General features: G+C 42.9%; 1 protein-coding gene across 1 annotated transcript in view; it reads right to left on the bottom strand.

The window, feature by feature from the left end:
• Window positions 1-25,602, bottom strand: part of LMBRD1 (LMBR1 domain containing 1) — a 310,836-nt gene that overhangs the window by 241,999 nt on the left and 43,235 nt on the right. The window contains exon 4 of the mRNA XM_077289961.1: window positions 1,645-1,739. Coding sequence (XP_077146076.1) covers window positions 1,645-1,739 — 95 coding nt within the window. The remainder of the gene's footprint in view (window positions 1-1,644; window positions 1,740-25,602) is intronic.

The raw sequence follows: 25,602 nt of genomic DNA, 5'->3' as shown, positions 1-25,602 counted from the left end.
AGAGTATATACTGTACAGTTGCTAAGGTGGGGCCCCGACATGGGATAATCACCACACCACCACGGGGATATGAACACACACACAAAATGCGCCACACACTACCACGTGCTCGAACACATATACCACCCTCAGTGCACATTTCACCACACATACACCAACCTCGCCACATAAAAGTCGAAACACAAAAGTCTCCGCTCAAAACTCGCCACGCGCAAAACTCTCCACATGCAAAACTCGCCACACATGCAAAACTCACCTCATGGAAAACTCGCCACACGCAAAACTTGCACACGCGAAAAAATTGCCACATGCACAAAAGTTGCAACACATGCAAAAGTTGCCTCACACAAAACTTGCACATACTCAAAACGCACCACACATAAAACTCGCCACGCGCAAAACTCGCCATGCGCAAAACTTGCTGCACACAACTTGCTACACTAACCTGTCACATGCAACTCGACACACAAAAAGTTGCTACACGCATGTCGCCACACAAAAATCATCTCACAAAAGTCGCTACATGCATGTCGCCACACGCAACTCAACACACACAACTTGACACACGAAACTCGCCCTAAAACACACACAAGTCTGGTATTATCCTTCAAAAATAAAAATCTGATTAATAAGCAGACAAACTACAAGAGCAACAAATGTACCATATAGGAATCCGGCAGCTGTCAGTCACATGACCTGTCTATTATGTGTGAGCTAATATATACTGCCAGGGGGTGGGCTTACTGTTGGCTGGGGATTTATCAGGCTGCCAATTTAGCTTACAAATACTGAGGTAAAAATACTGACCAAATAAGGAGTGAACGAGGTCTAATACAGGAGGAGATGACATACAGATATATACTATTTACAGGGGAGATGACACACAGGTATATACTATATACAGGAGGAGATGACACAGATATATACTATATACAGGAGAGATAACACACAGGTATATACTATATAGAGGAGGAGATGACATACAGGTACATACTACATACAGGAGGAGATGACATACAGGTATATACTATATACAGGAGGAGATGACACAGATATATACTATATACAGGTGAGATGACACACGTATATACTATATACAGGAGGAGATTACATACAGATATATACTATATATAGGAGATGACATACAGGTATATACTATATACAGGAGATGACATACAGGTGTATACTATATACAGGGGAGATGACACACAGCAGGTATATACTATATACAGGAGATGACATACAGGTGTATACTATATATAAGGGAGATGACAAACATGTATATACTGAGGTGAAAATGAGAGGTGTGAGGTGAAAATGAAAAGGTGTGAGTGCAAAATGAGAGGAGTGAGGGAAAATAGTGGAGTGATCGGAAAATGACAGATGTGAGGTCGAAATGACAAGTGTTAGGGGGGAATGAGAGGAGTGAGGGGGAAAATAAGAGGAGTGAGGGGGAAAAAGAGGTGTGAGGGAGAAAATGAGAGATGTGAGGGGGAAAATGAAAGATGTGATGGGGAAAATGAGAGGCGTGATGGGAAAATAAGAGAAATGAGGTGCTATAACTAACCACAGATATTTACTATGCCCAGGCAACGCCGGGCTCTTCAGCTAGTAGAATTATATATCTCTAAAGCAAGTACTTACTGAGCAGCTGGTCCTGTCCTCATCCTTTTCTTCATAGTAAAAATATACAAATGGTATCCACAAAAACACACAGAAGAGGATAATGGAATAAAAGGCTACAAAAAGAAAAATAGTCAAGTGTCAAAATGTTATTTCGTTAGAACTGTAGCATTTAATTAATTAGATCTCAGAATGTTTTATCATAAAACTTTTAGCTGGCTAGGATAATTATTTCTATATAATAGGGAAAAAAGACACTATACCAAATGGCAATCTATAATAAAAGAATCAAAAGAAAAAAAGAAATAAAAGGGAATCTGTCAGCAGGTTTTTACTATCCAATCTGTGAGCAACATGGATGTAGGGGCACAAAGAACGATTCCAGTGATGTATCACTTACTAGACTGTTTGGTGCAGTTGTGAGAAAATCCCCTTTTTCTTTGTTGCAGATGTAGCAGTGGTCAGATTGCAGAGCTGTGAATAATCCAGCCCACACCCCTGACTAGCAGCTTCCCAAGTACACTGCCAATTAGTTGCGGGGGATGGGTTGTGCAGATTAGATGGACTAACCTATGCATGAGACATTGTCTGGTAGTGTTAATCTCCTGCTGATAAAGTACCGATTGTACTGAAACTAAAGCACACAGCCTAATAAGTGACATATCCCTGGAATCAGGATCACTTGCCCTATCTTATGCTGCTATGAGATTAAGTAAAAAACCTGACAGATTCCCTTTAAAGGTCATATATGAAAAGAGGGGTGTAGTATAAAAGTCATTTTCACTGTTGAACATGATTCTCTTTGTCTGTTCTTTCTGTTCTATACAGATCTAAAATACAGTTAGGTCCATATATATTTGGACAGAGACAACATTTTTCTAATTTTGGTTACAGACATTACCACAATGAATTTTAAACAAAACAATTCAGATGCAGTTGAAGCTCAGACTTTCAGCTTTCATTTGAGGGTATCCACATTAAAATTGGATGAAGGGTTTAGGAGTTTCAGCTCCTTAACATGTGCCACCCTGTTTTTAAAGGGACCAAAAGTAATTGGACAATTGACTCCAAGGCTATTTCATGGGCAGGTGTGGGCAATCCCTTCGTTATGTCATTCTCAATTAAGCAGATAAAAGGCCTGGAGTTGATTTGAGGTGTGGTGCTTGCATTTGGAAGGTTTTGCTGTGAAGTAAACATGCGGTCAAAGGAGCTCTCCATGCAGGTGAAACAAGCCATCCTTAAGCTGCGAAAACAGAAAAAAAACCATCCGAGAAATTGCTACAATATTAGGAGTGGCAAAATCTACAGTTTGGTACATCCTGAGAAAGAAAGAAAGCACTGGTGAACTCATCAATGCAAAAAGACCTGGGCGTCCACGGAAGACAACAGTGGTGGATGATCGCAGAATAATCTCCATGGTGAAGAGAAACCCCTTCACAACAGCCAACCAAGTGACCAACACTCCCCAGGAGGTCGGCGTATCAATATCCAAATCTACCATAAAGAGAAGACTGCATGAAAGTAAATACAGAGGGTTCACTGCACGGTGCAAGCCACTCATAAGTGTCAAGAATAAAAATGCTAGACTCAACTTTGCTAAAAAACATCTAAAATAGCCAGCACAGTTCTGGAAGAACATTCTTTGGACAGATGAAACCAAGATCAACCTCTACCAGAATGATGGAAAGAGAAAAGTATGGCGAAGGTTTGGTACAGCTCATGATCCAAAGCATACCACATCATCTGTAAAACATGGTGGAGGCAGTGTGATGGCTTGGGCATGCATGGCTGCCAGTGGCACTGGGTCACTAGTGTTTATTGATGATGTGACACAGGACAGAAGCAGCCAAATGAATTCTGAGGTATTCAGAGACATACTGTGTGCTCAGATCCAGCCAAATGCAGCAAAACTGATTGGTCGTCGTTTCATACTACAGATGGACAATGACCCAAAACATAAAGACAAAGCAACCCAGGAGTTTATTAAAGCAAAGTAGTGAAATATTCTTGAATGGCCAAGTCAGTCACCTGATCTCAACCCAATTGAGCATGCATTTCACTTGTTAAAGACTAAACTTCAGACAGAAAGGCCCACAAACAAACAGCAACTGAAAACCACCGCAGTGAAGGCCTGGCAGAGCATCAAAAAGGAGGAAACACAGCGTCTGGTGATGTCCATGAGTTCAAGATTTCAGGCAGTCATTGCCAACAAAGGGTTTTCAACCAAGTACTAGAAATGAACATTTTATTTAAAATTATTGAATCTGTCCAATTACTTTTGGTCCCTTTAAAAACAGGGTGGCACATGTTAAGGAGTTGAAACTCCTAAACCCTTCATCCAATTTTAATGTGGATACCCTCAAATGAAAGCTGAAAGTCTGAACTTCAACTGCATCGGAATTGTTTTGTTTAAAATTCATTGTGGTAATGTTTATAACCAAAATTGGAAAAATGTTGTCTCTGTCCAAATATATATGGACCTAACTGTATGTCAAGATTGAAAGGATGGTCCACTAGTAAACAACCTGCTATTAACAGAATCAGGGCAAAGCATAATTGTAATACAAAAAGCTATAATTTCCTCCTAGAACAGCGCCTTTCCTTCATTCTCATCACAGAGTCCCCAGCCAAACGAGTCAGTGCAATGTTCAAATCAAAAAGTATACACCAAATTTTAATGGACCAACCTGACAATGAAAACACTGAGTGTTATAACGAACACAAAATGCACAGTTCCATATTATTGTGCACAACAGTTTCCAATTATTGTAAAGGTTCTAAACAATAATAAATTGTCTTATTGAACTTGCAGCATTTAGAGGTCACATTTACTAAAATCAAAAGCTTTTTGCATCAAAAACGTCTTAACCGTCCAAGTTACATGGTAACATAGGATCCATAATTTAAGATCAAATTCATAATTCTTGCATCCAATCAACTTGTGAGTTTTTGGATAGTTTCTGCGTGAACTTTTTTTCCCAGGATACCAGAATTGCCTACCAGAGCTGCTGTTGTGATGTGAACGTCCTCCCACCCTCATAGAACATTTACTTGGGGATGCATATGCGCATGTTGAGCATTTGATTGCAGTAATTTGTGCAATGGTTCTGCATCTTTTGGCAGCAAAAACGCATGTTTTTTGAAGCGTTATTTGTTTTTGTACAGCAATGAATGATTTTTTGAGCTAAATAAAGTTTTGTTTTGTCATGTGATTTCTTGGTTCACCACTTTTTTTTTTTCATTCTGATGCTGTGGCATCAGGGTAATGGGATAAGGGCTTGGGGTCAGCAGCTGTCCCTGACACCAAGCCCTAGGTTTAGTAATGAAGAGGCGTTAGCCAGACACCCTCATTATTTAACTCTTCACTTACTGGTTAAGTAAACACACACACACACAAACAGCAACTGTTAATTATTACAAAAAATGAAAAATAAAAAAATTATGCAGGCTCCCATTTAATTTTCAAAACCAGCAGAGGGAAAGCTGAGGACTGGTGTTAATATTCTGGGAAAGAGCCAATAGTCATAAAGGTTCCCAGACTATTAATATCTGTTCACAGCGGTTTGTTTAGCCTTTACTGGCTAGTTTACAGGGGGACCAAGAAAAAAAAAAATTGACTTGAGTGTCCCCTATAAAATCTAACCAGTAAAGGCTAGACAGACACCTGTGGGCTGATATTAATAGCCTGGAAGGGGCCATGGATATTGGCAGACTACCAAAAAAAAAAGCAGCTCTCAGTCGCCCCAGAAATGGCCCATCTACAAGATGCGGCTCTTCTTGCACTTAGCCTCGCTCTTCCCACTTGCCTTAGTGTGGTGGCTAGTGGGGTGATAGTTGGGTGGTTGATTTCACCTTTGTATTGTCAGGGGACATCAAGCCCAGAGGTTGGTAATGAACAGGCGTCTATAAGACGTCCCCATTACTAACTTCAAAGTGACAATATATAAAAAAAATAAAAAAAATAAAGTCCTTCATTTGAAATAAAGACAGATTCCTTTATTGAATCTAAATTAAACCTTACTCGTGTCATTGCCCAATCCACTGAAGCCAATGTCTCCAGTAAAAATTAAAATAATAAAGAAAATTCCTCACCTGTCCACAGAGAAGATAATCCATAATGTCCCACGATGATCTTGACGACTTTGAGAGCAGTCACTGATGTGACTGCTCTCAAGGAAGGCCGGCTGCACACTGACAGGAGCGTCTAATCGTTCCTGCAGTATGTAGCACTGAGCTGCGGTGAGCGAGTTCACCGTAGTTCATCAGCCATTCCACCCGCGGCTGTTAATATGTTAAATGCCTTGACAAACTGACAGCAGCATTTACATAGTTACATAGTTACATAGTTATTAAGGTTGAAAGAAGACTAAGTCCATCTAGTTCAACCCATAGCCTAACCTAACATGCCCTAACATGTTGATCCAGGGGAAGGCAAAAAAAACCCATGTGGCAAAGAGTAACTCCACCATGGGGAAAAAAATTCCTTCCCGACTCCACATACGGCAATCAGACTAGTTCCCTGGATCAACGCCTTATCAAGGAATCTAGTGTATATACCCTGTAACATTATACTTTTCCAGAAAGGTATCCAGTCCCCTCTTAAATTTAATTAATGAATCACTCATTACAACATCATACGGCAGAGAGTTCCATAGTCTCACTGCTCTTACAGTAAAGAATCCGCGTCTGTTATTATGCTTAAACCTTCTTTCCTCCAGACGTAGAGGATGCCCCCTTGTCCCTGTCTCAGGTCTATGATTAAAAAGATCATCAGAAAGGTCTTTGTACTGTCCCCTCATATATTTATACATTAACATAAGATCACCCCTTAGTCTTCGTTTTTCCAAACTAAATAGCCCCAAGTGTAATAACCTATCTTGGTATTGCAGACCCCTCAGTCCTCTAATAACCTTGGTCGCTCTTCTCTGCACCCGCTCCAGTTCAGCTATGTCTTTCTTATACACCGGAGACCAGAACTGTGCACAGTATTCTAAGTGTGGTCGCACTAGTGACTTGTATAGAGGTAAAATTATGTTCTCCTCATGAAGATCTATGCCTCTTAATACATCCCATTATTTTATTTGCCTTTGTAGCAGCTGCCTGACACTGGCCACTGAATATGAGTTTGTCATCCACCCATACACCCAGGTCTTTTTCATTGACGGTTTTGCCCAGAGTTTTAGAATTAAGCACATAGTTATACATCTTATTACTTCTACCCAAGTGCATGACCTTACATTTATCCCCATTAAAGCTCATTTGCCATTTATCAGCCCAAGCTTCTAGTTTACATAAATCATCCTGTAATATAAAATTGTCCTCCCCTGTATTGATTACCCTGCAGAGTTTAGTGTCATCTGCAAATATTGAAATTCTACTCTGAATGCCCCCTACAAGGTCATTAATAAATATGTTAAAAAGAAGAGGGCCCAATACTGACCCCTGTGGTACCCCACTGCTAACCGCGACCCAGTCCGAGTGTGCTCCATTAATAACCACCCTTTGTTTCCTATCCCTGAGCCAGCTCTCAACCCACTTACACATATTTTCCCCTATCCCCATTACTCTCATTTTATGTAACAACCTTTTGTGTGGCACCGTATCAAAAGCTTTGGAAAAGTCCATATATACTACGTCCACTGGGTTCCCTTGGTCCAGTCCTGAACTTACCTCTTCATAGAAGCTGATCAAATTAGTCTGACATGAACGGTCCCTAGTAAACCCATGCTGATACTGGGTCATGAGGTTATTCCTCTTCAGATACTCCAGTATAGCATCCCTTAGAATGCCCTCCAGGATTTTACCCACAGTAGAGGTTAAACTTACTGGCCTATAATTACCGAGTTCAGTTTTTGCCCCTTTTTTGAATATTGGCACCACATTTGCTATACGCCAGTCCTGTGGTACAGACCCTGTTATTATGGAGTCTTTAAAGATTAAAAATAATGGTCTATCAATGACTGTACTTAGTTCCTGCAGTACTCGGGGGTGTATCCCATCCGGGCCCGGAGATTTGTCAATTTTAGTTATTTTTAGACGCCGCTGTACTTCCTGCTGGGTTAAGCAGGTGACATTTAATGGGGAATTTTTATCACTAGTCATTTTGTCTGCCATGGGATTTTCTTTTGTAAATACTGATGAAAAAAAGTCATTTAGCATATTGGCTTTTTCCTCATCCACCATTTCACCCAGACTATTTTTAAGGGGGCCAACACTGTCATTTTTTAGTTTCTTACTATTTATATAGTTCAAGAATATTTTGGGATTATTTTTACTCTCTCTGGCAATGAGTCTCTCTGTCTCAATCTTTGCTGCCTTGATTTGCTTTTTACAGAATGTATTTAATTTTCTGTATTTATTTAATGCCTCCTCACTACCTACTTCCTTTAATTCTCTAAATGCTTTCTTTTTGTCCCTTATTGCGCCCCTTACAGCTCTATTTAGCCATATTGGTTTCCTCCTATTTCTAGTATGTTTATTCCCATACGGTATATACTGTGCACAGGTCCTATCCAGGATGCTAATAAATGTCTCCCATTTTCTTTGTGTATTTTTGTGTCTCAGGATATCGTCCCAGTTAATTGCACCAAGATCCTCTCTCATCCGTTGGAAATTTGCCCTCCTGAAGTTTAGTGTCCTTGTCACCCCCCTACTACCCATCTTATTAAAGGTTACATGAAAACTTATTATTTTGTGATCACTATTCCCCAAGTGACCCCCAACACTTATATTTGATATGCGGTCTGGCCTGTTGGTTAATATTAGGACTAGCAGTGCCCCCCTCCTTGTTGGGTCCTGAACCAGTTGTGAAAGGTAATTGTCTCTCATAGTTGTCAAAAACCGATTACCTTTGCTGGAACTGCAGGTTTCTGTTCCCCAATCTATTTCAGGGTAGTTGAAGTCCCCCATAATAATGACTTCTCCTTGAGTCGCAGCTTCATCTATTTGCTTTACGAGGATATTCTCCATTGCTTCCATTAGTTTTGGAGATTTATAACAAACCCCTATCAGTAATTTATTATTTTTTCCCCCTCCCCTTATCTCCACCCACAGAGACTCTACATTTTCATTAGATTCACCTATATTATCACGCAGGATGGGTTTTAAGGTCGATTTTACATACAGACACACCCCACCCCCTCGCTTATCTGTACGGTCATTTCTGAAAAGGCTATAGCCCTGCAAGTTAACAGCCCAGTCATGGCTCTCATCCAGCCACGTCTCAGATATCCCCACCATGTCATAATTATGCTCCAACAACATTAGTTCTAATTCATCCATTTTGTTGGCGAGGCTTCTGGCATTAGTATACATGCACTTGATGTTACTCTCTGTACCTCTATTCATTCTTAAATTACTAACTGTTCTAACCCCACCCCCCCATGCCACCGCCACCCCCAACTTCCTTATTTGTGCCCAGGTCTCTATCTGCACTATCTTCCCCTCCTATAAAATGAATACCCTCCCCCCCAATCCCTAGTTTAAACACTCCTCCAACCTTCTAACCATTTTCTCCCCCAGCACAGCTGCACCTTCCCCATTGAGGTGCAGCCCGTCCCTAGCGTAGAGCCTGTAGCCAACTGAGAAGTCGGCCCAGTTCTGCAGGAACCCAAACCCCTCCTTCCTACACCAATTCTTGAGCCACTTATTAACCTCCCTAATCTCCCGTTGCCTCTCTGGCGTGGCACGTGGTACAGGCAGTATTTCGGAAAATACCACGTTGGAGGTCCTTGCTTTCAGCTTGCAGCCTAATTCCCTGAAATCATCTTTAAGGACCTTCCACCTACCTCTAACTTTGTCATTTGTGCCAATGTGCACCATGACCGCTGGGTCCTCACCAGCCCCTCCCAGTAATCTGTCCACCCGATCAGCGATGTGTCGGACTCGAGCGCCAGGTAGGCAGCACACCGTCCGACGATCCCTGTCTTTGTGACAGATTGCCCTATCTGTTCCCCTAATAATTGAGTCCCCCACTACCAGCACCTGTCTGGCCTGCCCTGCTCTCCTTTTTCCCTCCTTACTGGAGCAGTCACTCCTCCGGCTTTCAGAGGACATGCCTGGCTGCAGCAGTGCTACCCCTGTACTGGCACCCCCCTCATCTGCCAACTTAGCAAACTTATTGGGGTGTGCCAGATCAGGACTAGCCTCCCTGGCACTCTTCCCTCTACCCCGCCTTCTATCTGTCACCCAGCTAACTGCCACACTGTCCTGCAGCTCCATCCTACCATCCCCCTCCTCATCTATCCCATTGAGCGTCTGCTCTGTGAGCAGAAGACTCCTCTCCATGTTGTCTATGGATCTCAGTGTTGCCAGCTGCACATTTAGATCCAGTATCTGGGTTTCCAAATGCACAATGTGCTCACATCTCGCACAGCAGTATGCACCCTCGACCGGCTGGTCAAGGACTGCATACATGTGGCAAGATGTACACTGGATGGCATTAACAATTGTGGAGCACATTTCCTAATGGGGATTGCACCACACAGAAACGTTAATTAAAAATAAATACAAAGTATTAATTAAACCAAAAAAAAAAAAAAAACAGAAGCAATTCCTCCCTTAGAAACTCCCTGATTCCAAAGTCACTGAATCACAAGTCACACACTTACCGCCGTTCACACTTACACTCAGGTCACACTCAGCTCGCTCACACTCGCTGTGCTGAAGATTTATAGATTTCTTTTTTTTTTTTTCTCTATCTCCCCTCAACAGCAATCCACCTTGCTGTTCAGATGCACTTCCAAAAAATTTAACATGCACACACAGGAAGCACGTCATTAACCCCGCTCATCGGCGCCTGTATCACATGACCACGGGTGGCCCATGGCTTGGCATGACAACCCAGCGTCTGCAGGGGACCCCTGTGGTTGTCATAACCAGATAGCTATAAGCGCTGCCCAGTGGTCAGCGCTCATGGCAAGTGAGCATTTCTGCTACATACAAAAGGGCTGCAGTCCTGCTCTATGCAGCACAAGTGACCATATAATCGCAGCTTCTAGTCTCCCATGGAGACTACTGAAGCAAGTAAAAGAAAAAATGTTTTTAAAAATAACAAAAAAAAAAAATATATAAAAAGTTCAAATCACACCCCATTCGCCCCACTCAAAATAAAACAAAAAAAATCAAATATACATATATTTGGTATCGCCACACTCAGAATCACCAGATCTATCAATATATAAAAAGAATTGATCTGATTGGCAAACGGCATAGCGAGAAAAATAATCAAAATGTCAGAAAACTTTATTTGGTCACCGCAACAATGCAATAAAATGCAATAACGGGCGATCAAAAGATCGCATCTACACCAAAATGGTATCAATAAAAACGTCAGATTGACACGCAAAAAACAAGCCCTTACCCGGCCCCAGATCCCTAAAAAAGTAAATTTGGGGTTCTTACCTTAAAATATAATTCTCAGAGCCTTCATTGGGGGACACAGGAAACCATGGGGTGTATGCTGCTGCCACAAGGAGGCTATGCAAAATAAAAATGTTAGCTCCTCCTCCGCAGTGTACACCCCACCGTCCGGGGCCACACTGATCAGTTAGTGTCAAAGCAGTAGGAGAAGCAACCCAAGCTGAATCATTAGAAAAAAGGGTGGGTGCTGTCCCCCTCAATGAAGGCTCCGAGAAAGATTTTACGGTAAGTACCCAAAATCTACTTTTCTCTATCGCTTCATTGGGGGACGCAGGAAACCATGGGACGTCCCAAAGCAGTACCCAAGGGTGGGAAGACTACAAGAACTAGTCAAAAACACGAGCAGAGGTGAGAATCGCAGGATGGAGACTGGCCTCTGTAATGTGGAGAATACCTTACTACCCAGGCGAAAAACGCCAGGAAAGCAGAAGGAAAGGCAAAAAACATAACTGAGAACAACAGCTTAGAGAGCTGCCATTAGGAACCCAAGAAAGAATGTTGCAGGAGGCAGTTTGTCCAGATGCTGAAAAAAGTAGGGAAGACAAAAGATGACTGTCCAGACGTAAGCAGGGAATCTGAGCATCCAAAGAAACGGTTCTCGATAGAAGGAACGCATAGACACCCATGTCCAGTTACTAAGGAATCAGGGAAATTGCTAGAAAAACAAAAAGGAACGCAAGAAAATGACCGCCACCAGAGGTGGGCTATCCCAAAGACACCCAAGGAAGCCACTAGGAATAAAGGAAGCATGCACTCCCCACAGGAAAAAAATGAACCAATGAAAAGAGAAACTGGTTTCCAAGAAAAGAAAACACAGAAGCTGCCCCAAGGGGGTTGAGTGACACCTCGGCTCCGGAACTGACCCCGAGAGGAGAGAAAGGGGCATTCCCTGCATAGATTGTATTTACGCCTTGACTGGAGGACCCGGAGTTTGGATGCTGTGGTTTCACTAGCAGGCCGTAAAAAGGAAAGGAACAGTTAGAAGGACGGGGACAGTTACATGGAAATAACAAGGAAAAAAACTTGAAATTAGGCTACTGTGAACATACTGGAGAGCAAAAACACTGAGTCTGTACTAAGGGAAAACTCATGAAGTACTCAGGATCTCTTCATAGCGATGCGGGTTCTGTTTCATCAATAAGCGGCTCATAAAAAAAAAAGAACCATTTGAAGAGACAACCCCTTGCCTGTCTAAGTAGGTATAACGCAGACTCATGGACAACTCCACAGAGTCGGATCAATCAGGAAGCTAAACTCAAGCGTACTAGGATGAGGATGGTCATATGGAACTATGGAAATAGTTGTCAAGATGGGCATTGGAAGGCACAATAGTAACCGCCCTGCTCCGAACAGGGAGAAATTAAGAGGAAAAGCCCCTGAAGAACTGAAGTATGCCACGTCCACGTGGGAGGAGACCAGCCAAATCCATGGAAAGTTGGCCATGGGAAGGAGCACATAGCATCCAGTAGAAAACGACTCACATTTTCCTGTTTCGCAGTACACAATACGGTAAAATCAATGTTGCCATTCAAAAGCACAACTCGTCCTGCAAAAAACAAGCCCTCACATGGCCATATTGATGAAAAAAAATAAAAAAGTTTTGCTGTGGGAAAAGGGGAGCAAAAGATGGAAAAGCAAAAACGGAAAAACCCTGATCCTTAAGGGGTTAAGCATGCTAAAGAAAAAAATAAAAGCTACAGGAATTAAGGTGAGAAACAAACAGCATATAGAAAAAAAAAAAAAAGAAAAAAAAAAAAGGAAAAGCTAGCTGTTCCCATGGAAGAATGCTTTGAAATCTGGATCTCTCCAAGTAAAGCACACCAGAAACAGTTTAACACATTGAAAAAAAATGTAATTTGCACTCAGGTGGAGGTTATTTACAGGTAAATAGCAGCATTTCTGTTCTGTATAAAGGTACATTCAGATCCAAAGGGGTGAGGCGGGGACAAAAAAAACAAACTGTAAATTATAGTCTTTTTGGTCTTCTCAATATATGCGGGAGCTTAAAACCCAAGACAAAAGCTGTGAACAAAAAATAAAGATATCAAAAGAAGCGTTGCTAATTGTCTCTACAGTTAGTGATATCAGAGTTAGAGGATACACAATACAAAGGAACCTGCTGAGATTAGAAACGAAGAATCATTCAAGGAAATGGCTTTTCACATTAACAGTTGTAAAGATTTGACATTTGATCTTAGAAAGTGGAAAGAAACATTCAGAAAATAAACCTTATATGAGAGTAAACAGAATTGCCTTCAAGATTGCCTTTCACTCCAGGCAAGATCTGCCATTTACTGAAGTCTTAAAGAAATTATTTTAGCCTCAATTGATGAATTGTTTTTAGTTAGTTTCTCCCTTTGGATCAATAAAAACAAGAGGAAATCATCTGAAACCCGTCCTGCCAGTATTTTATTGAGCTAAAACCAATTTATTAAAAAAAAAAAATATATATATATATATATATATATATATATATATATATATATATATATATATATATATATATATATATATACACCGCACACACACACACACACATATATATATATATATATATATATATATATATATATATATATATATATATATATATATATATAATATAATATAATATAATAATAGTGGCCCGATTCTAACGCATCAGGTATTCTAGAATATTTATGTCCACGTAGTATATTACCCAGCCACGTAGTATACAGCACAGAGCCACGTAGTATATTGCCCAGTGACTTAGTATACAGCACAGAGCCACGTGGAATATTGCCCAATGACGTAGTATATTGCCCAGTGACGTAGTATACAGTACAGAGCCACGTAGTATATTGCCCAGCCACGTATGTCACAGGTTAAAAAAATAAAAAATAAACATATACTCACCTTCCGCAGGCGCGTTGTAGTTCTGTCGCCTGTGTGGGGTGCAGGCGGCAGCTTCCGGTCCCAGGGTGTGATGACGTCGCAGTCACGTGACCGTGACATCATGGCAGGTCCTTTTCACGCAGGCGCGCAGGACCTGTGATGACGTCGCGGTCACATGACCGTGTCGCGGTCACATGACCGTGTCGCGGTCACATGACCGTGACGTCACGGCAGGTCCTTCTCGCGCAGGACTTGTGATGACGTCGCGGTCACACGACCGTGAAGTCATGGCAGGTCCTTCTCCCAGACCATCCTTGCCACCGGAACGTGCCGCTTGCATGGACCGGCTGGAGCATCGCGAGGAGCGGGAAAGGCGGAGGAAGGTGAGTATCTAATGAATTTTTATTTTTTTTTATTATTTTTAACATTAGATGTTTTTACTATTGACGCTGCTAAGGCTGCGTCAATAGTAAAAACTTGGTCACACAGGGTTAATAGCGGCGGTAACGGAGTGCGTTACCCGCGGCATAACGCGGTCCGTTACCGCCGGCATTAACCCTGTGTGAGCGGTGACCAGAGGGGTGTATGCGGGCGTCCGGGCACTGAGTGCGGGGAGTAAGGAGCGGCCATTTTCTTCCGGATTGTGCGCGTCGCTGATTGGTCGTGGCAATGGTCGTGGGCGTTTTACCACGACCAATCAGCGACTTGGATTCCATGACAGACAGAGGCCGCGACCAATGAATATCCGTGACAGACAGACAGAAGGACAGAAAGACGTAAGTGACCCTTAGACAATTATATAGTAGAATATGAAAATATATATAACACCTCACTGATTTACATACATAATACATATGTAAATCAGTGAGGTGTTCAATACTTATTTCACCAGGTGTGTTATGCTTTTTTTTTAAAAAAAAAAACAGTATTTACTAAATACCCCATGTTAATTATTGAATGCACTTGTTTTTTTACTTATTTATTTTCATTAGGGTATATGTACACATTGTCTTTTCTTTGGTTTTGTTTGTTTCCATTGCCAGTGTGAACATGCCTTTACATCATGCATGTTTTCAAGTCAAACTCCAGCTCAGCTTTGTTTTTTTTCAGTATTTTTGTATTCAGTAGAAATAGGGTGTGGCCCCTTTTTTACTGAGCTGGGCAGTTCATATATAGTCCCTCCAAACATGGGTGGACATACCGCATGTGCAGCTGCACCGGGGCCCAGAGTTGGAGAGGGGCCCCTGCAGGGTGGCTAATAATGAGGGCAATCTGGCCTATTTATCCCCTGGGGGCCCCTGGCCAGATTGCCCTCATATGCGGCGGGCAGGTAGAGATCCCAGCAGCTCTGCTGCCTACAAGAGGACAGAACAATGATGGGGTGGTGGGGGAGAATGGTGGTGGTGGAAAGGGCAATAATGGAGGTGGCAGAATGGGCAATGATATGGGGTGGTGGGGGAGAAAGCAATGAGTGGTGGTGAAGACGGCAATGATGGGGTGGAGGAGAGGATAATAATGGGATGCAGGGGGAGTAGGACAATCAGGGGTGGGGAATTGGGATGAGAGGAAGGGGGACTTATAATGGACTTTGGAACAGGGGGAGGTGGAGGAATACATTATTATCACTTATTATGTCTAACAGAGTCTCTTAGTATAGTGTACTCACTTCTTGTGTATAACACCGTCCTTAGCCACATAGTTTCCTCTTTTATTGTATATAACATCATCCCTTATAACTTACCATCCTCTCTAGTTATATATGGTGCCATCCCTTATTATATAGCTTTCTCTGTTATGTACAGTATTGTCTTTTACATAGTGTATTCTTGTTATTCACAGTGCCCTCTTTTATTACTTTGGCTACTTTGAAGAACCTAGAATATAAGGGTATGTGTCCACGTTCAGGAAACGCTGAGTTTTTGACGCAGCGTTGAGCAGCATGCATAAAAAACGCAGCGTCCAGATGTTACAGCATAGTGGAGGGGATTTCATGAAATCCTGTCTCCACTATGCAGTAAAAGACGCATGCGACACACACAAGAAAACTCACATGCGGCGCGTCTTTTAAGAACGCAGCATGTCCTTACATAGCAGAAAAAACTCAAGGACAACGCAGGTGACCTGCCAGTGACCTCAGGTGCAGATTTGGTCAGGATTTTACCTGCATAAAATCCTGACCAAATCCTGAAGCAATCCTGAACGTGGACACATACCCTAAGGCTATGTCTCCACTTTCAGGATGGCCGGCGGGATCGCCGCAGCGGCGAAGCCGCTCGGTGCTAAGCCCCGCCCCCTTTCTGGGACGCGATCATGCCGGATGTGTTAACTCTTCCCATCCGGGATGATCGCTCTCTCCCATAGGGCCCTGTGATATGCCTTGCGGGGACGCTGCGTCCCCGCAAGGTATACGGACATGCTGCGATCTGAAAAGACGCGCAGCATGTCCGGAGTCGCAGGGCCGCCGCGTGCGGGTTTCCACGCATAGTGGAGACGGGATTTCATAAAATCCCCTCCACTATGCAGGAACATCTGGACGCTGCTTGTTTGACGCTGCAGCGCTGTGCAGCGTCAAACAAGCAGCGTTTCCTGAACGTGGAAACATACGCTAAGACATTTTCAGTTGTTTCACACTTTTTTGTTAAGTATATAATTCCACATGTGTTAATTCATAGTTTTGATGCCTTCAGTGTGAATGTACAATTTTCATATTCATGAAAATACAGAAAAATCTTTAAATGAGAAGGTGTGTCCAAACGTTTGTCTGGTCTGTACTATATATCTTTGTCGCCTTGAAAGGAGGGGGGGCCCAGACAAATTTCTTGCACAGGGGCCCCAAGCTGTCAGTGTCTGCCCCTGCCTCCAAATCTGGGTGTCCGGTTGGGACCCGGTAACTCTCTGCCACTGTTCACACTAGGTAGGTTTTAACAATAGAGAGTATAGTTACTATCCCAATTGGGTATACCTTGTCGTGGTGGGACAGCTTTATGGGTATTTTTGTTGTTTTTTTTTTTTTTTTTTTTTTAATCAAAAACAGTGTTTACTAAATACCCTATGTTAACTATTTAAAGCACTTGCTTTTTTACTTATTTATTTTCATTAGGGCATATGCACACATTGTCTTTTTTTTGTTTTTGATTGCTTCCATGGCCAGTGTGAACATGCCTTTACATCATGCATGTTTTCAAGTCATACTCTGGCTCAGTTTTCTGTTTTTTTTATATATACCGTGTATACTCATGTATAAGCAAAGATTTTCAGCACTTTTTTTGTGCTGAAAACGTCCCCTTCGGTTTATACATGTGTCATCGTCCAGAAAGCCGGCGGGGGAGGGGGAGCGGCGGAGCAGCGTCAAGAGTCGGCGGCTGTGGCACAGTAACAGCTGCAGATGCAGCCACCGGCATTCCAGAAAACATCATACTCACCCTCCTCGTGCCGTTGCTGCATCTCTGTCCCTACATCTCCGTTGTCCAGCGACGGCAGCTCTTCCTATGCTAAGCGGTCATGTGGTACCGCTCATTAAGGTAACGAATATGCATGTGTCTCCACTTCAATAGGCGTGGAGCGCATATTCATTACCATAATGAGCGGTACCAGGTGACCGCTCAGCACGGGAGAGCTGCCGCAGCGGGACAGTGGAGATGCAGCGATGGTGCGAGGAGAGTGAGCCATGCATACAATAATGGGATGGGCGGGGGGGGGGGAATCTCACCTCATGGGGTATCCCTGATCATGACGAAGGTGAGAGATCAGCCTAAAACTACACGGGGGGAAACTTGTTAATGATCTCAAGGCAGCTGGGACCACAGTTGCTAACATTACGCCATAAAGGTTTAAAATCTTGCAGTGCCCGCAAGGTCCCCCTGCTCAAGGAGGCACATATGCAGGCATGGCTGAAGCTTGCCAATGAACACCTGGATGATTCTGTGAGTAATTGGGAGAAGGTGCTGTAGTCAGATGAAACAAAAATTGAGCTCTTTGGCATTAACTCAACGTGTTTGGAGGAAGAGAAATGCTGCCTATGACCCAAAGAACACTGTCCCCACTGTCAAGCATGGAGGTGGAAACGTTATGTTTTGGGGGTGTTTCTCTGCTAAAGGCAGAGGACTACTTCACTGCATCAATGGGAGAATGGATGGAGCCATGTACCGTAAAATCCTGAGTGACAACCTCCTTCCCTCAGCCAGGACATTAACCCCTTCATGACCTTGGGATTTTCCATTTTTCCGTGTTCGTCTTTTGCTCTCCTCCTTCCCAGAGCCATAAATTTTTTTATTTTTCCGTCAATATGGCCATGTGAGGGCTTATTTTTTGCGAAAAAAATTCCAAGTGCGGTGAAATAAAAAAGTGCAATCCCACACTTGTTTTTTTATTGGCTTTTTTACTAGGTTCAATAAATGCTAAAACTGAACAGCCATTATGATTCTCCAGGTCAGTACGAGTTCATAGACACCAAACATGTCTAGGTTCTATTTTATCTAAGAGGTGAAAAAAAATTCCAAACTTTGCTAAAAAAAAAAAAAATTGTGCTGAGCTGGCGTTTTTAATGATAGCATTTTGGTGCAGGTACGTTCTTTTGATCGCCCGTTATTGCATTTTAATGCAATGTCGCGGCGACCAAAAAACGTAATTCTGGCGTTTCTAATTTTTTTCTCGCTACGCCGTTTAGTGATCAGGTTAATCCATTTTTTATATTGATAGATCGGGCGATTCTGAACGCGGAGATACCAAATATGTGTAGGTTGTTTTTTTTTTTTATTGATTTATTGTGAATGGGGCGAAAGAAGGGTGATATATATATTTATTTTTTTTACTATTGCCATGCTTCAATAGCCTCCATGGGAGGCTAGAAGCTGGCACAACGTGATCGGCTCAGCTACATAGCAGCGATCATGAGATCGCTGCTATGCAGCAGAAATGCAGGTGTGCTATGAGCGCCGACCACAGGGGGGCGCTCACAGCAGGCCGGCATCAGTAACCATAGAGGTCTCAAGGACCTCTATGGTTACAATGAAGAAGCATCGCTGACCCCCGATCATGTGACGGGTGTCGGCGATGCGCTCATTTCCGGCCGCCCGGCCGGAAGTGCCGGTTAAATGCCGCTGTCAGCAATATTTTGTGGAAAAACCATGATCTTTAATCACAGCTTTCATGCGTCTTGCCATGCTTTCCACCAGTCTTTTACACTGCTCCTGGTGCAAAAATGTAAGCAGTTCTTCTTTGTTTGATGGCTTGTGACTATCCATCATCCTCTGGATTATATTCAAGAGGTTTTCAATGGGGTTCGGGTCTGGAGTTGGGCTGCCCATGACAGGATTTTGATGTGGTGGTCTCAATTTTGGCAGAGATGTATATGTGTATTGTTAGGGCTAGCAGAACGCACCAAATTATAAGAGAGATGGTATAGGTGTGTTCGCAGCCCGGGGTCCACTGTGCAGAGATGGAACCTGCGGCTGAGTAATGATGGACTATATGGCGGTACAATGTGGATACACACACGGGTTAACTTCACCCTGTGTGAATGAAGCAAACCCTGTTGTCACAGGGCCACGGTACCGCACCAAGAGCGCAAGCAAGGAGTCTCAGGACTCTATCCCAAGACACAGGATTAGAGTACGTTCAGACCACTTGCGCTCGACACCGCAACTGAAAATATAACTTAAAGCACAAGAGTGCGTGCTGTGCTGCTTTGGCGGATGCCACTAACCACCCAGACTTGGGATAGGAAAGCGCACTATAAGCGCACGGCGCCGCACTGGCGGCTACAGCAATAGACGCTGTATCGTGTGTCTTTATGTTGACAGCTTAGTCGGGCGCTAGACAGCAAGCATCCACCTTTTGCGAACAGTCATACACAAGGGAGGAGATTTTAAAGAACGACTTGCACTCATCAACACACACACGATTCCAAATGTACACTAGCGCATGGCCGTGCTGCCATGCAAACCTTTTATAGCTGCTGCAAGAACAGGACCTTCCCAGAAGGACCAATGGGAGTCAGCCACAGAAGAAGAACACCTTCAGGACCCTCCTAAAGGACCAATGGGATTTGCTTCAGTATCTAAGCATGTGACCCTTGATCTCCAACGAGAGATCTTGCCCTGGGCATGCTCAGAAAGAGCAGGACTTAGTCCCAAACATGTCCAGAGAGCTGCAGCATCAACTTGCTGCAGATGGTGTCACTGTGCATCGGTCAACTATACAACGCACTGTGTTTTTTGCTGCCATGCATAACGCCTTTTTGTATGACCAAACAACTCAATCTTGGTTTCATGAGTCCACAGGACCTTCTTCCAAAAAGAAATTGGCTTCTCCAAATGTGCTTTTGCATACCTCAGCCGACTCTGTTTGTGGCGTGCTTGCAGAAACGGCTTCTTTCGCATCACTCTCCCATACAGCTTCTCCTTGTGCAAAGTGCGTTGTATAGTTGACCGATGCACAGTGACACCATCTGCAGCAAGTTGATGCTGCAGCTCTCTGGAGGTGGTCTGAGGATTGTCCTTGACTGATCTCACCATTCTTCTTCTCTGCCTTTCTGATGTTTTTCTTGGCCTGCCACTTCTGGCTTTAACAAGAACTGCACCTGTGTTCTTCCATTTCCTTACTATGTTCCTCACAGTGGAAATTGACAGGTTAAATTTCTGAGACAGCTTTTTGTATCCTTCCCCTGAACAACTATGTTGAATAATCTTTGTTTTCAGATCATTTGTCAGTTGTTTTGAGGAGCCCATGATGCCACTCTTCAGAGGAGTTTCAAACAGGAGAGCAACTTGCAAGTGGCCACTTTAAGTAGCTTTTCTCATGATTGCATACACCTGGCTATGAAGTTCAAAGCTCAATGAGGTTACAAAACCAAAAAAAGTGCTTTAGTAAGTCAGTAAAAAGTAGGTAGGAGTATTTAAAACAAGAAAATGATAAGGGTGCCCCATACTTATGCACCTGTCAAATTTTGTTTGAATGCGGATTGCACATTTTCTGTTAGTACAATAAACCTCATTTCAAGGCAAAAACATTACTGTGTCCAACAGTTAATAGATATATGAAACTGAAATAGCTGTTGCAAAAAAAACAATTTTTATAAATCATTAAGCTTAAGATTAATAGGGGTGCCCAAACTTTTTCATATGACTGTATATTATATACATTGTGATAGTAGACAAGAATCAGAAGACAGCAATGATAATAGATGGGGCAGTGCAAAGTGAGAGCAACATCAGAAAGAAGGAATGAGAAGCTGGAAAAATACCAGGGCCTCAAAGGAGAACTGGAGAAGATGTGGAAGGTGAAGGCAACAGAGATTCCAGTGGTGATAGGAGCACTTGGAGCAGTGACCCCTAAGTTGGAAGAATGGCTACAACAGATCCCAGGAGCAACATCTGAGCTCTCTGTCCAGAAAAGCGCAATGCTGGGAACAACTAAGATCCTGCACAGAACCCTCAAACTCCCAGGCCTCTGGTACTCCGAGAAGGAGAAAGGACAACAAAGGCCACCCCCATTGGGAGTGAGAAGGAAGTTTTTCTATCATGAGACCCGCGGCCAGTCCATGCATAGCAGTCTGTACCGCGGTACATGGATGTCAGTTAAAACCTCCATCTAACTATTCAATCTGCAACACACAATATTGTTTTGTAGATTGTGCTTCATTTTTATACCCAACAGCCTCTACTTAAAGCAAAACTTAACATTAAAAGAGAATCTAATAAAAAACAACATGTTTAAAGACAACTTTTCACCAAATTTTTCAAAGTGAAATATAAAAAAGTAATAAGTAATTGCAGCTGCACAGCTAAATAAAAAAGGATTTTCATTTATTTTGTTTAAGATACGTAGATGTTAGCAATCAAATATTTGGCACCTAATGTTTTATTTTTAGATAAGTCCAGTGAGTGTTAGATATTTTTCACTGGGGAGTGTATTTATGTCTCCTGTATGACGATGACGAATCATAAGCAGGCAGTAAAATAGAAGTGCAGAAATACCTATGATGGCATAAGGGTCACATGATGGGAGTCCACAGGTCCTGACAGCCAGAGCATGCAGCATAAATAAGCACTGAAGATACATTACAGAGCACAGAAGTATGCACCTATTACCTACAGTTTGAGAATTTTTATCCATTGGACAATGGAAGCATTTATAGAAGTCAGATACTGAAGGATAAGAAAACTCGATCCACAATCTCTGTTGTAGTTAATTCCAAAGGTGCTAAATGGTGTGGAGGCCAGGGTACCATGTGGACCAATCAAGTTCTGCTAGCCTATGAGGAAAATAAATTCACCTTGGCATGACTGATGCTACCTTTATGACTTCATGGACCTTGCTTTGTGGATGTTTTGGTATTCTGAAGTATTAATATTTCCTTTCACGCCAACTAAGGGACCTAGACACACGCCCAAAAAACTACCATATAGCATTATCTCTCCTCCACCAAACTTTATAGTTTGAACAGTGCAGACCGTCAAAAAATATTCTCCTGGCATTCACCAAACTCAAAATCCATCAGAATGCCAGAAAAAGAGTGCAATTTGTCACTTCACAGGTCGTTCAGTCCAGTGTAATCGCGCTTTACGCCACACCATCTGATACCTGATATAGTGCTTAGGGATGGAAGGCTTGCATGCAGCTCTCACATCCATAGAAACCTATGTCATAAAGTTTCCGATGCACAGTTTTTTTAGCTGATTTTCAGGGCTGATCAGACAGGTCGGCAGACAGCGACTCATGGCACACGGTCACTATGCTCTTGTTTTTCCAATTTAATGGGTGGTACGCAGCTTGTATAGTTCCAGGCACGTGCGGACAAAATTTTCACAGTGCGCCATTTAGAGAACCTGAGACGTACCCACACTTGCAGTTACCATTGCATTCTGGAAATAGCAAGGAATCCTGACCGAGTGCATATTCAAACTGATGACTTTGTGCAGACTAAATGAAGGCAGCGTATGGACTAGAGACAATGGGCCACACGCATCAAGACCGAAGTTCACGGCTGTGCTGGAGTCAGGGGAGTTGTGTTCACCCTAGTGTGCGCCTCGCCACAAAACCTACGAGAGCCCCTACTGGAGAAAGATTTGTGGTATAGCAAACACGGACAATTGTCATGAACTTGACAAGTGGTGGTTGTCTCATTCCCACCCCAGCAACGCCCATTTCAGTGGTGCTGGGAGAAAATGGCACGAAAACGGCTAAAGTTGCAACATTTAGGTGCAAATGAATTGTGCCTAAATTCTGAGACTTCACAGCTTTTACACCAGAATTCTGGTGTCAGAGCTTTGATGCATTGGGCCTATGTGACAAAACCAATACCAAAATAGAATTACAGCTACCGTATATAAGAAATGTGCAATAAATAATAAATATTCATTTGAGGAAATTCTATATTACTCGTAAGTTTAACACTTGGAACTTAGTTATATTTTAAAATACTCACATTTAAAATTAAATGAGGCTTCCAACATTTGGAGTTTCCAAGATGTGCAGCGTAGATGAAAAGTAATGACATGATTCATGAGATAAGATATCTGTGCTCAAGCATATATATATATAAGAAAAAAAAAAAGGAGGAGATGGATAAAGCTAGCGTGAGTCATGCCAAGGTGAATTGATCTTCCTCAAAGGACAGAGTGAAGTTTTGCTCACACTGCATGTCCGTTCTGTGTCACAGAATATGAACTGTGATTGGCAATGAACAGTTGTAGTCTACATTCAGACTTAGCCTCGCAAATAATACTTATTACGGGTACATGAGCAGATATACTAGATTAAATAAAAAGAACACTGCTGAAGTCAGTAGGGATATAGAACATAGTTTGCTTATTTCAGGTGTACTCTAAACCTCAGCTCCTTCAGGGTTTCCTTTGGTCTTTGTGCTGCTTCTCTGATTAGAAGTCCTCCAGGCTCGGGTAAAAGTTTTGGTGGGCGACCATCTCTTGGCAGGTTTGTTGTGCTACCATGTTCTTTTCATTTTATAATAATGGAATTGATGGTGCTTCTCTGGTGAACCCGATCCAGGAATATTCTGAGGCATTCGAGGCCTTTCAGAATAACGTGATTCGGGATATTAGAAAAATTTCGGATAGAAAATGTTCCCAGTTAAAGTACAACTTGTCTAATCAAGAACGTAGGGCGATTCAACAACTTCAAGACAACAAACAAATAACCATCAGACCAGCCGATAAAGGGGGTGGTATAGTTATACTTAACACTCCCGATTATGATAAAGAATCCCTACGGCTGTTGAGTGACAATCGCACCTATAAAAAACTGAACATGGACCCATCCGCTAACTATCTAAAAGAAATGCAAAACTTGATACAAACAGGTTTCCAAAAGGGATTTTTAAATAAGAATGAACTTGATTTTGTAAATAACATGCATCCCCGGGTTCCATATTTTTACTATTTACCTAAGGTCCACAAAGATCCGCTGCATCCACCAGGCAGACCGATTATCTCCACTATAGGAGGCCTTACATCTAACCTTTCTAAATTTGTGGATTGCTACCTACAGAGACTGTGTCCCCTCCTTCCATCCTATTTGAAAGATAGTGCACACATTTTAAATATTCTGCAGAAGATATAATGGGAAGAACACTATATTATGGGGACTTTAGATATAACTTCCCTCTATACTGTGATTGAGCACAAAAAGGGATGTGAAGCAGTCGAATATTTTATGTAAAAAAATAGCCAGACTCCCAGGGATCAGAATCTTTTTATTCTAGACTGTATCGATGTTATGCTCACTCACAATTATTTTAAATTCGGGGCGTACTACTACTCCCAGGAATGGGGTACTGCCATGGGTACCAGGTTTGCCCCTAGTTACGCCAACCTTTACGTAGGGAGGTGGGAAGAAGAAACCATCTTCAGCGGGGGTGAGCTGCGGTCGAACCTGGTCCTATGGCAGAGGTTCATCGATGATATTTTTATTTGGTCTGGGGGCCCCATTTTACTAAATGATTTTATTCAACACTTAAACATATATGATTACCGTATTTCGCGGACTATAAGACGCACCGGACCATAAGGCGCACCCCAAATTTGGGGTGAAAATTGCAGAAAAAAAGATTTTTTATAAGATGGGGGTCCGTCTTATTGTCCGAATTTACAGTATCTTACCTGAGGGCTGGTGGTGGCAGAGCAGGGTCACAGAGGCATGGTGGCGGCAGAGGTGGGGTGATGCGGTACGGCGTGCACCTGAGCAGGGTCCCTTCCTGCTTAGGTGGGCGACGCCACGGCCTGGTGTCCATGGGAGGGTGGCAGCAGTGGTTACCGACAGAGGTGCTGGGATGAGGAGGCACAGTGAGAGGTATGGCGTGAGAGGGGTCCCTTTCCCCGGTGAGGTGATGGAAGGATCTCGTGGGCACATGGACTGGAGATGATGGAGGTAGTGGTGTACATTGTGAAGCGAGTATTCCACAGGAGCTCATATGTCTGAGTCCTTGCCGCTTCCCGGCGCTCCTCAGCGCAATAATTATTTCAGAAGCCGGTAATAAGTGAGGAGCTCCGCTACCGAGACACAGCCGCCATGACCGGACATTGCGGGAAAAGCGCTTCTGTACTGCTGCGGGCCCTGCTGGAGGCGGAGAGCCGGCCGTGCCATGCGGTGCTGAGGAGCGCCGGGAAGCGGCAAGGACTCAGACATCTGATCTCCTGTGGAATACTCGCTTCACAATGTACACCACTACCTCCATCATCTCCAGTC

This window comes from Ranitomeya variabilis, chromosome 2 (assembly GCF_051348905.1).
Source record: "Ranitomeya variabilis isolate aRanVar5 chromosome 2, aRanVar5.hap1, whole genome shotgun sequence".
Taxonomy (NCBI): Eukaryota; Metazoa; Chordata; class Amphibia; order Anura; family Dendrobatidae; genus Ranitomeya; species Ranitomeya variabilis.
Note: the sequence above shows the minus strand (reverse complement) of the source record. Positions and strands in the feature narration are given on the sequence as shown.